Here is a 14,800-nt window from a genome sequence, read left to right on the forward strand (position 1 = left end):
GAGCTGAGGGGGCAAAGCAAGCAACCATTCCAGCAGGGATGCACTCAGATGTGACGATCATCACCACGGAGCCGGGCACATGCCCCTCAGTGATGCTCGTCACCCACGGAGCTGGGCACACGCCCCTCAGTGATGCTCGTCACCCACGGAGCTGGGCACACGCCCCTCAGTGATGCTCGTCACTCCCAGAGCTGGACACACACCCCTCAGGGTGTCACACGTGCTAGGAGCTCCAAGGAGTCCTGCACAAGGACACCTTGTGGAAACAGACTATACCTAGCGATAATTAAGAGAACAGGATGGGAAGGACTTTATTTTTCCAGGTCCTCAGGAAACCTCAGCAAGCTGGAGCTGCACGAGGATAAGTATGAAACCAAGAAAAGTACAAGGCTTTAAAGTACGGTGCACTGTTTCTTCAACCTCTGGCAGGTTGGAAATCCAAGGCCATCGGGACAGAAAGCCGAAAGGACTCCTTGGCCTCGGCTGTCAGACAATCTTCACCGTCTTGAGCATATCGGACAGGACATAAGTGTCATCCCAACCCCTCCCAGGCCTCCTCAGGGTCCGCTCCAAGGCCTGAGCCATTTCCAGGAGCTCCGGTGTGGCAAGTTTCTGCCCAGGGTGCAGCTGACAGAACAGGATCTCGTTCACTTCTCCCTCGATTCGCCTGACGTACAGCACGGGGAACGCTGCCTTGAGCCCAGCCAGCACGGAGTCCTTCAGAGCCAAGTCTCTGCACACGAGGTTGAGGATAAAGACACCTGCAGGGGAAGGAAAGGGTCAGAGGGGTGCAGATCCCGAGGCACGCTGGACACAAGGACCAGCTCCAAGGGAAGGCCACGTTCTGTTCCAGAGAGGCCCACAGACTCAGCAAACACGCTCAGGACAGCAGTGAGCCTGCTGAAGACACAGCACACAATGGCACAAAGAAAAGCAAGGGGCTTGTGAACCATGGGTTCTTCTGGGGGCTACACATCACCACTGGCCATGCCTCAGTTTCCCAAAGAAGGAATAAGGAAGTGATATCCCAAAGGAAAAAACTTAACCAACTCCACAGGGACATTATGTTCTTGATCTATCATATTTATTAACGAGAAGGCCAGGATTCTGACAATTAAGGTTCTAAAGCAACCCACTTAGCCAGAGAACCCTATCCAAGCAGAACACCTGTGGGCTTTCAAGTGACAAGGACGTGGGCTGGTGCCCCACTGTTACTGTCACCTAAGTAAGTCTCTCAACTTCAGTTTCCTCATCTGACAAGGGGCTGCTCTGGAGATTAAATGACACAATGCCAAGTCCAGGGCATAAGAGAAGCACTCGAGTGGTAGCTAACACCTCCATGCCAGGGGGAGTATGAACGGCTACAACCGCAGGCAGGTAAGACTCGTGGCAGCACATCTGCAGTCGTCTGGTCTTGAAAAGAGGGCAGACATTGGAGAAAAGACAGCCTGGGACAACTGGTTATCCCATATAGAAGAATGCAACCAGACACTTATCTCTAATTCTGCACAAAAATCAACTCAAAATGGATCAAGACCTCAGAATTAGATTAGAAACTATGCAACTACAGGGTCAACACTCCAGCTTTTAGGTAAAGGCAATAACTTTCTGAATAGGATCACCTAGAGGAAATAATGCCAAGAGTTAATAAATGGACAGCACCAAATTAAAAAGCTTCTGCACAGCAAAGGAAACAATTAGGAATGTGAAGAGAGGACCCACAGAAGGGGAGAAAATCTTCGCTACTCTTCGGACAGTGAATTAATATCCAGAATAAATAAAGAACTCAACACTAAAAAAATCAAATAGCCCAACTAATAAAAGGGCAAATAAACAGACACTTCCCAAAAGAAGAAATACAAGTGGCAAAAAAATATTAAAAATGTCCAATATCATTACCAATTAGGGAAATGCAAATCAAAATGACACTGAAATTTCATCTCACCGCAGTCAGAATGGCAGTCATCAAGAATACAAATAACTAGTTAGAACAAATGAAAATATATATTAAAAAAAGAATACAAATAATGATAAATGCTGGGGAGATGTGAAGAAAAAAACACTTTTATACTGTTCATGGTATCGTAAGTTAGTACAATCACTATGGAAATCAGTATGAGGTTTCTCAAAAGACTAGGCATGGAACCACCATATGATCCAGCTATACCACTTCTCAATATTACCCTGAAGAATTAAAGTCATCTTACTACAGCGATACATGCATACCCATGTTTACAGCAGCACCATTCACAGTAGAACCAGTCTAGGTATCCATCAGCAGAAGAATGCATAAAGAAAATGTGTTGTACATACCCAATGGAGTTTTATTTGGCCATAAAAAAAAAACTGAAATGATCGTCATTTGCAGGAAAATAGATGGAACTTTGAGAACCTTATGTTAAGTGAAATAAGCCAAACTCAGAAGGTGAAGGGTTATATGCTTTCTCTCATGTGTGGAAGCTTGAGAGGTAAAAGGAAAGAAACAAGGGGGTGGGCTCAGTCAAAGGGAGATCAGCAGAGGAAAGGGACCCGGGAGTGGGGAGGAGAAGGAGGGGGAGTGCTAGGGAGTGACACTGGCCAAATTATATTGTTATACTGTGGGCGTATCTGAACATGTAGCAACAAATCCCATCAATACACACAACTAAAATGCACCAATAAAAATGTGGAAAAACAAAACAAAACAGAATGTGTGGTGGGGCCCACGAGAGCCAACCACCACGTGATCATGATGCAGCAGCTGCAGCTCTGTGTACCCAAGAGGCCGACAAATGAGTCCATCAAGCAGCACATACTGGAACATTAATGGCAGTACTATTTGAAAGACTCCCCAAACAGGAGCCCCCCAAACCAGCAATGGTCATGGAGAAATGAACTGAGGCATAGTCACACAATACAAACGGCAATAAAAATGGACAGTGTGGACACAACACTGTGGCTGAATCTCAAAAAGATGTGTTGAGAGAAGGAAAGCAGACAGAGATTATGACCTGATTGTACTACACACCGAACAAAAACTGGCAGAACAAGCTGAGGGCACAGTCAGTACAGTGGTTACCTTTGGGGGATGGAAAAATTACTGAAAGCAGGTAACAGGTGGACTTCCAAGGTGCTGGAAATGTGTTTAGTGCTAGTAAATGGACTATTCAATTCAGGGAAACTGATCAAACTACACACTTAGGTGCAATAATTCATTCTCCTACCTTCATGAGTCAGGATGCTTTTGACCTTTTGCAGAAAGGGTTGGTCCACAAACGCTGGGGGTGGACAACTCATGCCCAGTGTTGGGTCCTTACTGTCTACATCAAACATGATGACGTCGTAGAGAGGCCGTGCTGAGAAAGAAAAGCAAGTGAACCCTTGGCTTTGCTGGAAAAAGCATCACGTATGTCCCTGCACCACACCTGCCCTGAGAAGTATAGTGAGAGCTGTGGCGAAGTGGGCCTGCCTGCCGAGGGCACTGACGCTTAGAACCACTACGTGCCTATCCCTACTCACAGCACAGACTGATTTTGTTTTGTTGCCTTTTGTTTGTGCTGGACACTGATTCCAGGGCCTCACGCGTGCTAGGCAAGCACTCTGCCACTGAGCTGTACCACCACTCCTGATTTTGGTTTCTTTCCAAGAACATCCTGGCTTAGCAAAGTCTAAGGCAAAGGTTGCCACCTCAAGCCCCCCAATAATTTGAAAGGTTGTGGGTAACTAAAGGAAACAAATAAAGGACTGTTCCAAACAAATAAAGGACTGATATCAGAGGCACCATCACCACGTGCCTGGCACCGTGGTAAATGCTTCACTGTTAGCCATCCTGGGCTGGCCCACAAACTGACCTTGCAAGGGAACCCATAAAACTGTTAGGATTAGGTTCAGTCTGCAGTTAAAATCAGTGATGTCACTTGTACATCCTAGTCCCCAATACTCCCTCCAGGATTCTACACCCTTCCCAGAAGACATTCCGATCCAGGAAGAACCAGAGTTCTGCCACTGAACAAGCAGACCAGGGAAAGGCAGCCTGAGCTCCCAGAGACAGGGAGTTACTGTCTCCAATATCCTGCATAAAATTAGTATGACCTTCATCCTAAGCTTAGGGTGCAAATCATTGGAGCAAAATGGAATCTTAATCACAGCAGCAAAAGAACAAGAAAATTCCCGCTAACTGACACCTGGATCAGTTTCCGAGCCTCCGCACTATGGACAGTTTGACCGTGACAATTCATCATCAGTGGCGGTCGTATGCAAAGTGGGATGTTTAGCAGCATCTTTGGCTCCTACCCATGAGGTGCCAGTAGTACCAACAGCCCCCCAATTTGTGACAACCAAAAAGTCATTGCCAAATGTCTCCTGGATCTGACCTACATTAGTACTCTTTGCCTTTCTTTCTGATTCTGCCTCCACCTGAAGGATTATATGAAACACCTCCAAAACACACCCTATCTTTTCTTCCCTCTTCCTTCAACCAGCTTCCTTGGACTGGTGAAGAAGTGGCAAGGTCACAGGGTCAGAAGAGAGGCCAACTGGTCTGTTAACACCCTAAAAACAGAAATGGTCCATCTGTCTTGCTGCTGAACCCAACACCTAACACCATGCAAGAACACAGCTGGCACGTCACAGTCATGGAACAGATGTAACAAAAAAGCTGGAGCGAGGCTGATGCCACCTGGCAGAGATGAACCCCAGAGGCCACATTCCCCAGCCCTCCCCGGCTCCCCAGCAGCACCTTCTCCTCCCGCCAGGCTGGTGATGTAGTCCAGGCCATCGGCGATGTGCACCTTCATCCGTTCACTCTGGGCAAAGCCAAACCATCGGGTGGCCACTTCCAACATGGAGGGGTCAATCTCCACAGCGTCAACGCAAGATTTCGGGAAGTGATCATGAACAAACAGGGGGAGGCTGCCCCCACCCAGGCCTACCACCAGTAGCGCCAGTGGAGTCTCTGTAATCAAAGAAGAGACCATTACTTTGCCATCTGCTCATTGCCAAGTTTTGAACCAGCTCGGGGGAGACAAGAGGAAGTCACACTGTTGGCTCTGCCTAGGGATACAAGATTCAAAGACCTGGCCCCCCATCTCATCCCAGGGATTCAGGAGCCAACTGACATTCAAAAAGTCACCTTTAATTTTACTGACCTAGATCCAGAAGAACCAGTATGATGCTATAGTCCCTTAAAGATCCCTAAGTGCTAAGCTGACACTATATCACAAGTCCCATCAGAGGACAACCCTGAGTCCCATGAAATGGAGGGATAATGGCCAATCTTGCTCACAATCATAAGGCAGCACAGGCACCATGCCCCTCACCTGGCTCTTGACTCAAAAGGCCATCATAAGCCAGGTGCAGTACACCTGTAATCCCAGCAGCTTGGGATGGATCATGAGTTCAAAGCCAGCCTCAGCAATGGTGAGGCACTAAGCAACTCAATGAGACCCAGATCTAAATAAAATACAAATTACAAATTACAGAACTGGGGAAGTGGTTCAAATGGTCGAATGCCCGAGTTCAATCCCCATACCTAAAAAAAAAAAAAAAAAAAAAGGCCATTATAACTGCCTTCTCAGACATCCCAACCAAGCAAGGGTAACCCATTCCAGTTCCCAGGCAATCAAAGGCCCAAATCCTGACCCTAAGCAGAGAAACCACAGGAGGGAGGAGGAAAGACAAGAAACGAAAGAATCGCTAAAAGGAGACAGACCCTGGGATTGATTCTAAGAACTACAATCTTAGGGACACACGTTAACACCAAGAAGAGCCAAAAGCACAGGCACACTTGGGGTCTAGGGTAAGACGGTCACACAGGTAGAAAGAAACAGGAACATGTTTGCCAAGGTGGCCAGATCCCAACCTGTTATTAGTGATAAGGCCAAAACTGCCCTGAGAAGCCACACATTATCCAAGGGCATCGAAGATGTGATTTTTCAATGTCTATCTAGTTACATGGGTATATACATATGGAAATGTCTAAGCTGAATAACTTAAATCTGTGTACATACCTCATTGAACATATTTCACTAATTTTAAAAAGAAATAAACAGAATAAAACAAAATGTAGACCACAATGCACATAGCCACTGACACAGTACAGGCGGAGTCTGAGGCAGAGCTAGCTGGATGCTCATTAACTCAGAAGATGGAAGGGAAGAAGAAGGACGTGAGCACGCGTGCACTTGTCTGTCATCACGTCCTGAGCAACAAGGCAGCTCACTGACTTGTGTGATCTCACATGCTCTCTCCTGTGGCAAGCAGTACCACCGCTCACCTAGGAGCAGCTCTGGGTTTCTCAGCAGGGCAAGGCCAGCGATCATGGCTTTATGGTGTTCACAACAGAGGTAACTCTTGTCAACGGACTGCCCCGGGGCTGGAGGGAGGTCCTCAGGAGTATCAGCAGGCCTCTGCTTCTTCTTGTCCTTTTTCCTTTTCTTCTGGGCTAAGTGAGAGATTTGGATTAATGAAGTTCTAAGCTTCTTCCACTAGTCCTTGGAAAGCAAGGGATCCCGGCAGCAGTGTGCAGCAGCTGGCTTGAACAGACCGGACAGCCAAATATGCAAGAACTGTGCAAACTGGCTGATTCCATACAGATAGTCTGAAATTGGCCATGGACAGAGCATTTAAATCACAGAAATCGGAGAACTACAAATCAGGCATCCCTCCTCCCACTGAAAGATGGTTATTTTAACATTCAACACACACCGCTAGACCCCAATGACCAAATGAGAGGCAGAAGCCCAAAAAACATGTGCACCTGACCAAGGCACACCCTTAAGAAAAGCCATTCTATCCATGGCCTCAAGACCGTGCGTTCACTCCACCCTCTTCCAGATGGCTCTGCTGCCAGGACAGCATGTCACGCAAAGGGAGTGGCTGAGGACCCTCGCCTGAACATCTGGGACTCAAAGAGAAGCTGTCCCAGAGCGGGGAGGACAGGAGCATTCACCTTTTACTATACACATTTGATTTCTAAGTTGTTCACGATAATACCAATATGCACACCCAGAGAAGAAACCAGGCAGACAAACTATCACTGACCTCCCCATCAGGGAGTGCATCTGCCCGGTATCTGGGAGCCCACTCGGGCAGTGGAGGAAGTCCAGATCACTCTGCCCAGTACTGTAGCCATGCTAGTTGTGGTAGTTTTAATTTAAATGCAAATTAATTAAAATTAAATTTGAGTGCCTCAGTCACACCAGCCACACTGCAGGCTCAGCAGCCATTTACCGCTAGTGGCCACCATACTGGAAGCTTAGTGGTAAGAACCATTTCCTTCATCACATACTGTTCTTCTGAACAGCACTGGACTAGATGGCTTCTAAGGCACCAGTCAACTCTAAAACCCTCTGGAGCACGTTTCAGGGTCACACTATAGAGGACAGGCTCACCTGCAGCCTCCACAGTTCTGGCTAACCTCAAGGAGGTCTACTGAGATAACATACGGACATGTATGCAGCCACTTGCAAAACAGATGTCCTTTAAACTAAGGCAATAAAGCAATTCTCACGTTTATTTTTTTTCACCACCCCTGCTCATCACTTCAGAACCAAGCTTTGCTCAAGAACAAAATAAATACCTCTATTCTACTTATCCCTACCAGCACCTTATAAGCCAAGAGGCAGGAAAGGACAGCCCACAGGGCCATGAGCCTCTGATCACAGGTAGCCAGGCTGTCCTACACCTCACCAAGCTCCCAGGTCCTCCGGACCACCCCAAAGTGAGAATCCATGCCATGCCCCCCGGGTCCCTCCCACCACCGTGCCCACAATGCCTCACCTCGGTGAGACACATCCTTCAGCAACCTGGCTTCCGACTGCACCACATTCCTGTTGCTGAGGAAGATCAGTCGCCGAAAGTACCGCCTGTCATCCCCTTGCACATCCTCGATGACATAGTCACCACTCAAGGGGCTGCAGTCCTGGTGCTGAACAGTCCGGACCCCGATGTCCCCACCTACAGACAGGAAGGGTACCTGAAGGTACAGCCAGAGATGTGGTCAAAACACGAGACGTGAGAATCCCTCCCATGTGTGAATGTAAGGAATCCACAGATCAAGGTTCTGGCCAGCAAGAACTCCCAAGATGTGCCACTCAGTTAAGGTACTTTGGGGAGCCTTTCACAGACCTCAAAAGAACTAATTCACCTTTCAAATATCATCTGAACATATAAAATCTCCTAAACCACTAGTGAGAAGCAGTTGGTTGTTTCAAAGAAAAATATAAGAATTTCTCATCTAACCTAAAAGAACCCTCCATAGTCCAGGATAATGAAAGCTACCAGAAACCCTTAGGAAGGAGCTGTAGTTATTTTATTTATTTTTAATGCAGGCTGGAGACAGAACCTAGGATTTCACACATGCTAGGCATGTGCTTTACAACTGAGCTACATCCCAAGCTGCAGAAAGAAGCTTTAATTCTAAAGAGGAATCTGGACAAGGATAAAGACAACGAAATCCAAGAGGAAACAACCATTCTAAATTTGAAGATCTTTCTCCCTTCTCCAAGTTATTCCCATATTTCGTCTCCACTTTTCTAAACCTTAAGAGAAAAATACATTTTCTCCCAACCTAGTCCCGGCTCCCACTACTTTTCATCTATTCTTTTTTAAAAACCTGTCAGAGTGTTTAATCATCACAGGAATTCCTGACCTCTCAGACTGCAGCAGTGGTGACACAAGGTCACAGGTGAAACTCCCAGAGGATCTGGGCCTTCCTGAAATAAGTCTAATGGAAACCAGCCTAAGTTGGCCAGTGGCAGGACCACAGGATGGATCCCACCCAGGACCTGGGATTTGTTTTTCTTTTTTAGATCTGTTACCATTGCACCAGGCATCCAAGTACCACAGATCAAGAAGGAAAAACTTCTCATAATAAAGTCACCCATCAATTGCTGATGGTGACCAGGATGGCACAAGTCAGAAGGTGTCATCTTACAGATAATAGTTTCCTTCCCAGCAAAACACCAAAGCAGCAGTGCTCATATCCTGAAAATCAGACTAAGCTGTTCTGGCCCTTTCCTTCTTACACCCTCAGATAATGATGTAATGAAAAGCCAAATGGCCAAGGTAGTTCTTTTCAGAAGTGGGAACAGAGAAACATATGGTCAGAGCAATCTGATCTAACGCTGGAGCCTGCAAAGACAAGAGCATTCCCTTCAGGCCTCTCTGTGAAGTGCGGCCCCTATAAGGCTACTGTGGCTCTCAGTCAGGGCAACTGCTCACCCTTCCCACTGCCTGGGGCAAGGGAGAGTGTTTTTCTGCCCATTTAACTCTTAAGATCAGAAATGGGGTCACAGACTCTGGTCCTAGCTCCTTCCAAGGTTCCCTCTGCCTTCTTGGCTGCTAATCTGACTAGGGACCAGTGAAAGCCACTGCCAAAGCTTTGGTACCTGCTGCTGGGGGGGCATCGCAGCCGGAGCCAGCTCCATGACTCTGGAGGACAGCTCAGCCTGAACACTGTCCATGCCGTCGTACTGCTGACCTCGATGAAGAGCCACTGTGACAAGCCTCCTGAAGCCTGCGCTGGCTGCCAGCTGCTTCCGGCCCTCCTCCATGCCAAAGAGCCACTCAGTCTCCCGGCCCTGGGGGACTAGAAAAGAAGGACTTGGTTAGAGGGCGTCCTGGGAAAACTATTTCAACCCCCACAACCAACATGGCCCACATGGCAGAGCGCCAGTCCCTGCCCAAAACAGCACCCTTCCTATGACCCACTGAGGCAATTCCCACACCAGTCAATTCCCTGGTGCCCAACACCAGGGCAAAGCCCATCAGCCAGGAAGCAAGACCAAGGGTGGCTAAGAGTTGGGCATATCTGTAAGGGGAGGGAGGCAGGCACCTAGTGCAAGACAACAGCAGTAACACCAACGCTTACCGCAGGCCATGCCAAGCAGTTACAAACACACACTAATGAGTCCTCTCAACGGCCCTAGGTACAGGTAGCACTATTATTCTCATTTTTACAAACGAGGAAATCAAGGCACAAAAGTGACATCATTTGCTCAGGTTCACATGGCCAGTAAATGACAAAACTGGGAGACTCAGACCCAGGCAGTCTAGCCCCAGCCTCCACACTCATATCCACTGGACAACTCACTCCCACAGGTGGACAGTGAGGGTTATGGAAAGCTTGGAAAAATGGCTCAGTAGTAAGGAAACCATCCAGCAGGGCCATAAAGCCTTGTTTGTATAGATTTTTCTACTTTCTGAAAGCACTTCCTTATTCCATTTCTTGAGTCTTATTAAATGTGGGATCCACCACTCCTCTCAGTGCTAACAGCTACCATTGATAATGTAGTTTATCACATGCCAGGTACCATTTCTAAGAGTTTCTACACTTCTCACAACTACACCAGAGTTACAATCTCATTTTACAGATGAGGAAACTGAAGCACAAAAAGAAAGGTAACTTGTTCAATGTCACACCACCAGGAAATGACTAAGCCACAACTAGAAGCCAAAGAGCATGGTTCCAGAGCTGACCTTGCACTGCCTCCTGGATTCTGCAGAGAGACACAGTGACCTTCCCAGGTCCAACAGTCCACACCCATAAAGCTGGGCCTGAAACCTATGGCTGGGGTCATCGGGCCAGTGGTGCTTCCATTACTCCACACTCCGGTAACCTATCTAAATTCACCTCCACTTTCTCTGCTCCTACCAACCCCATCCTTGCCCTTCATCAAGCCTCTGCAATCAAAAATGAGAAACGATAAGCCTCACATTGAAGCAGTAGATAGAGAGCGCTCTCTCCTCCTTTATCATGCCTCTACTACCCTAACCCTCGGAAACATCACCCTCTATAGATAAAAAGGGCCAAGACACACCCATCCACCAAAGCCCCAGCCCCAGCCCCTGTGAGCCAGCCCTCCAGAAGAAGAGAGGGAGCAATCCCAACTCACTGATGAAAATGGCAAAATGATTGTCCCGCGATGGTTTCACAGCGGGGCTGTCCACCACGTGCAGGGTGTAGCGTGGCTCCCCCGTGTCCCCACTGCACAAGTCCAGGGACACACTCCCCAGCCCGGCCTTGCGGCGCAGCTGGCTGCACAGCCAGGCATACTGCTGCCGCTCCCGCACCGCCTCGGCCAGCCGCTCGGCACTTTCCAGCCGCACAGGCTTGCCCTGCTCCTGAGCACACAGCTCAAAGATCTGAAGGGCAGAGCCAGGGACTGGCCTGAACTTGGTCATGACGAAGGCAAAGACAGGCAGGGAGAACCGAGACTCTGCTTCCAACACCTGGTCCTGGCTGCTGGCCACTTGGTGCACCCTTACCATCCACCCCTCCCGAGAGAAGTGACCCACTGCTTTCTTCAGGATGTGAGCCTGAGCCAGGGAGATGCAGAGGTAGCGACCGCCCACCTGCAGGACCCGGCCAACCTCAGCCAGCATCCTGTCCACCTGCTGCAGAGTCTTCTCCTCCTCATCCGTCAGAACAGCATCCAGGGTGCCCTTGTCCAACACCACCTGAAACGAGGCATCAGGAAATTCCATCTGGGTCATGTCCATCTTCAAGAAGCTCATCTGGGGCCGCCGGCTGGCATTGCGTTCCTTCATTTGCTTGATGACAGCCTCGCTGATGTCGATGTTCACTATATCCTGATAGCCCACATCATACAGCTGCTCACTTAACTCTGAGTTGCCACACCCAATCACCAGCACCTGGGGGGAAATCATGATGGAGGTGATTAAGGCAAAGGAATGTGCTTCTGGTACCTCAAGGAAGCAAGTCTTACCCTGGCTGTTTTCTTATTTTCAGAAGACAGAAATGCTCTTGTCAGGAGGAAGCAACAGTGTATAAATTTTCTCCATCCACTCATGCCTTTGGCTTCACCAAACAATAAACTATAGTTTGTGCAGATTCAAATCTTTCTCCAATCAGCGATTCCACCTCATGATACTTGGCTATTTTTCTGCAGCCAAACTTAAATACAGATCATTGCCTCCCTCTCTGTGGATCAATTTCTCATTTATCCTTCAAATTCTGCTCCAATGTCACCATCTCTAGCAAAGACCAGTTCAGTGAGAAATGCACAAGCTTTGGAGTCAGACAGACTTGGTTCAAACCTCCTTGTGACCACTTAGCACATACATGATCTCTGACATCCTAGTCCATAAAATAAGTGCATGACCATTCATGAGATCTAAAAGACTGCACATGGAGGGACATAGCACCTGCATAAGACTCAGCATGTAAAGCTTCCTCCACAAATTTAAGTCTTCTTCCCTACGTCCAATACAACTCCATCTCTACCAAACCGCCTATTATTGTACCTATCACTTTTCACTGCTGGAATGTGTGCAAGGTTTGTGTCCTAAAGGTCTTGTAGTTTAAGGGATGAGCACAGCGCCTGGAACTCGGTGAGCACTGGACAACTACTATAAGCAGTCATCAGTGAAGCCACACGTGTTGCCTATTCCACAGGGACGCAGAGACAGCGGGGCACACTCAGTGTCTGACTACTAAAAGACACTATTCCAAAAGGGATTGTTAATTAAAGGATGCGCTGGGATGGGAGGCCTTTTCAACGAAAACCTTTCAGAGACTATTTGTAAAGTTATCTTTTAGCTAGAATGATGCACGAAATCCTGAAAAGTGTGGTCCAAGCAAGGTCCTCACGCCTGTCCGCCCAGAGCAGGACTGCTGTCATCAGCTCCCACCTTTCCGAGTGCACCCACAGGGCTGCAGGCCGCGCTCCTTACCCTTTCCCTGGGCTTGATGTATTTGTGCAGCACCCCGCACAGTTCCAGGTAGGTTCCATACCACTCGAACGCTTTCTTTCCCCGCTGCTGGAAGAACTTCTCCCAATAGTCTACAGAGCCAAACTCCTTGGACCTCTTAGGTAAGAGATTCATGTTCCCACTGCCCGAGCGGCGTCCGGAAGACCACTTACTCCCTGCGAGGTACCATCTGAGGGGCTCCCCTCCAGGCCGGCCCGGGACTCGGCAGTGGCAGTTCTCTCCACCGACGAACCGCCACACTGAGTTGTTTCCCCGACTCCAAACCCAAACGGATGACGCCTACTCGGCAAAGCACGCACAAGACGCCGAACTGAACACTCGCCACCCCTCCAGGCGCCCTCCGCGCCGCCCACGTGGGGAGCCCCTCACACTCTCTCCTAGCAGCTCTCCGAACCCAGCAACCACTTCCGAGTGCGAGGCCTCATGATTGGCCAGCCTCCCGGACCGACCCGGCAACTCATTGGTCACTGCTTTTCATTTCTGACGCCCTATTGGCTGAGGGGCGGGCGCCCTTCGCTCCCTGGGAACGAGGCGGAGGGGGCGGGACCGCGGGCCGGGCCGGGGCGGAAGGGCGGCTGCCCCAGCCAATCGCTTCCGGACCCTGCGCAGCCGCAGCAGCCCGACCGCGTCTTACTTACCAGCGTCTTCGCGCTCGCCGAGCGCTGCATGAGCACCCGGGAGAGAAGCCCCGTGTCCCGAGGCGCGGATGAGGACTGCACAGGCTGACCCCGTCCTCTCTCTGCGCTCCCCGCCGCACTTGCACAATTCCGGTCTCATTTGCAGCGAAAAGAGTGCTTTTTCTGCACCGGAATACGGGGCTCCGCTACCAAGGTGTAATACGCGAACCGCCAAGAGGAGAAAATAACAACTAGGTGTTCACAGGGGCCTCAGTTCTCACCCCAAAGCACAGGACGCGAGACTTGGCCTCCTGTGGTTGTCAATCAGATGTTAACTGTGTCTCTTTGTGCGTTTGATGGACATGTTGGTCTTTTACATGTTTTTACTAATAGTGTGAGGAAGTTCATTGTTCACAAAGGAGGCTATTTTTAAAAGGTTAAATACCTGTGTCATTGAGCCTTTCATAGCAAAATACACTGCAGGAGGGACATACAGATGGAGGAGGGCAGGCAGTTCTTAGGTACTGGACAAACCCGCAGAGCGCGCACAGACGTTGAGTAGGGTAAAGTTGACCTAGTTTAAGAGTCATCCACAAGGTTAGGTGTGCATCCGAATCTCCTGGGGGACCTCTTTAAAAACGAATCGCTGGGTCAGAAGTGAGATCCAAGTGTTTGGGTTTCTAATAAGTTGCCAAGTGGTGATGATGGTGTCGTCCAGGGGCCACCCTTGGAGAAGCACTGTTTTAAAGTACAGTTAAGGAGGAGTCAAAATGGACATGGTTCTAGCTTCACGGTTTTAAAAGGTTAACCTAAAAGCCCTCCACAAGTAGCATCAAAGAAAATCTGTTTGGTGCTCCCCTCACCGAGTTCATATTGTTTCCTCTCCACCCAAGTAGCACTGGAAGGAGACTTTGAGGTGATTTCAGCTACTACATTGTGCACGGTTCCTAAAGATGATGATTCAGGTCCTGTCACCACACTGCTGAGACCATCCCTGTGCTTGAAGGGCTACATAATACCCAAGACCGTGGCCTCCCCAGTTCTTCATTCAATTCAACAAATATTTTAAGTGTCTGATGTGGCTGTGGTGGAAGCTAAGGGTGTGGATGCAGTGCTAAGCAAGGCAGGTACAACGTTAAACGTTCACAAAAATATCTGTAAAGTGTTCACAGGCATCAATGAGAACTGTAAGATTCCATGATAGCAGATACCTTTGATATCTCTCCTGATCTAGGGGATGGTCCGAAAAAGGCTTCCCCGAGGAAGGGAGAAAAGATTCTGTAATCTGCTTTGGTGAAACCTGAACACCTGAACTTGCTCTAATAAAACTAGCATGACACTTTTAAGAACCAAAAGTCACCTGCCTCTGGTGACCTCATGAGAACTTTGAGTTTTTCCTTTTGTCTTCATTGTCCTAACAGTTAAGGGCATGATATTGGAAAGAACACTAGCCATGTACCACCGAGTGA

General features: G+C 48.7%; 1 protein-coding gene across 3 annotated transcripts; it reads right to left on the reverse strand.

Moving 5' to 3' along the window:
• Positions 1-286: 286 nt before the first annotated feature.
• Positions 287-13,136, reverse strand: Mettl13 (methyltransferase 13, eEF1A lysine and N-terminal methyltransferase). Of its 3 annotated transcripts, none has more exons than XM_015491811.2 (8): positions 12,676-13,136; positions 10,875-11,439; positions 9,369-9,568; positions 7,759-7,954; positions 6,254-6,421; positions 4,718-4,933; positions 3,204-3,335; positions 287-761 (listed from the first exon to the last, which is right to left on the reverse strand). In XM_015491811.2, the coding sequence occupies exons 1-8, from the start codon at positions 12,826-12,828 to the stop codon at positions 487-489; spliced, it is 1,905 nt and encodes a 634-aa protein (XP_015347297.1). In that variant the 5' UTR covers positions 12,829-13,136; the 3' UTR covers positions 287-486. The 3 variants fall into 3 exon arrangements, with proteins under 3 accessions (XP_015347297.1, XP_015347296.1, XP_048665995.1); XM_015491810.2 differs by having other exon boundaries at positions 10,875-11,634; positions 12,676-13,134; XM_048810038.1 differs by lacking the exon at positions 9,369-9,568 and having other exon boundaries at positions 7,759-7,935; positions 10,875-11,634; positions 12,676-13,135.
• Positions 13,137-14,800: the final 1,664 nt, after the last annotated feature.

Source organism: Marmota marmota, unplaced genomic scaffold, assembly GCF_001458135.2.
Source record: "Marmota marmota marmota unplaced genomic scaffold, marMar, whole genome shotgun sequence".
Classification (NCBI taxonomy): Eukaryota; Metazoa; Chordata; class Mammalia; order Rodentia; family Sciuridae; genus Marmota; species Marmota marmota.

Coding starts and splice junctions, on each gene's coding strand:
- Mettl13 (XM_015491810.2), bottom strand. CDS start 12,828: ATGAATCTCTTACCTAAGAGGTCCAAGGAGTTTGGCTCTGTAGACTAT. Junction 6,422..7,758: donor GAAGGATGTGTCTCACCGAG/GTGAGGCATTGT, acceptor TCTCTCACTTAG/CCCAGAAGAAAAGGAAAAAG. Junction 3,336..4,717: donor CAGCCTGGCGGGAGGAGAAG/GTGCTGCTGGGG, acceptor TTTCTTTCTCAG/CACGGCCTCTCTACGACGTC.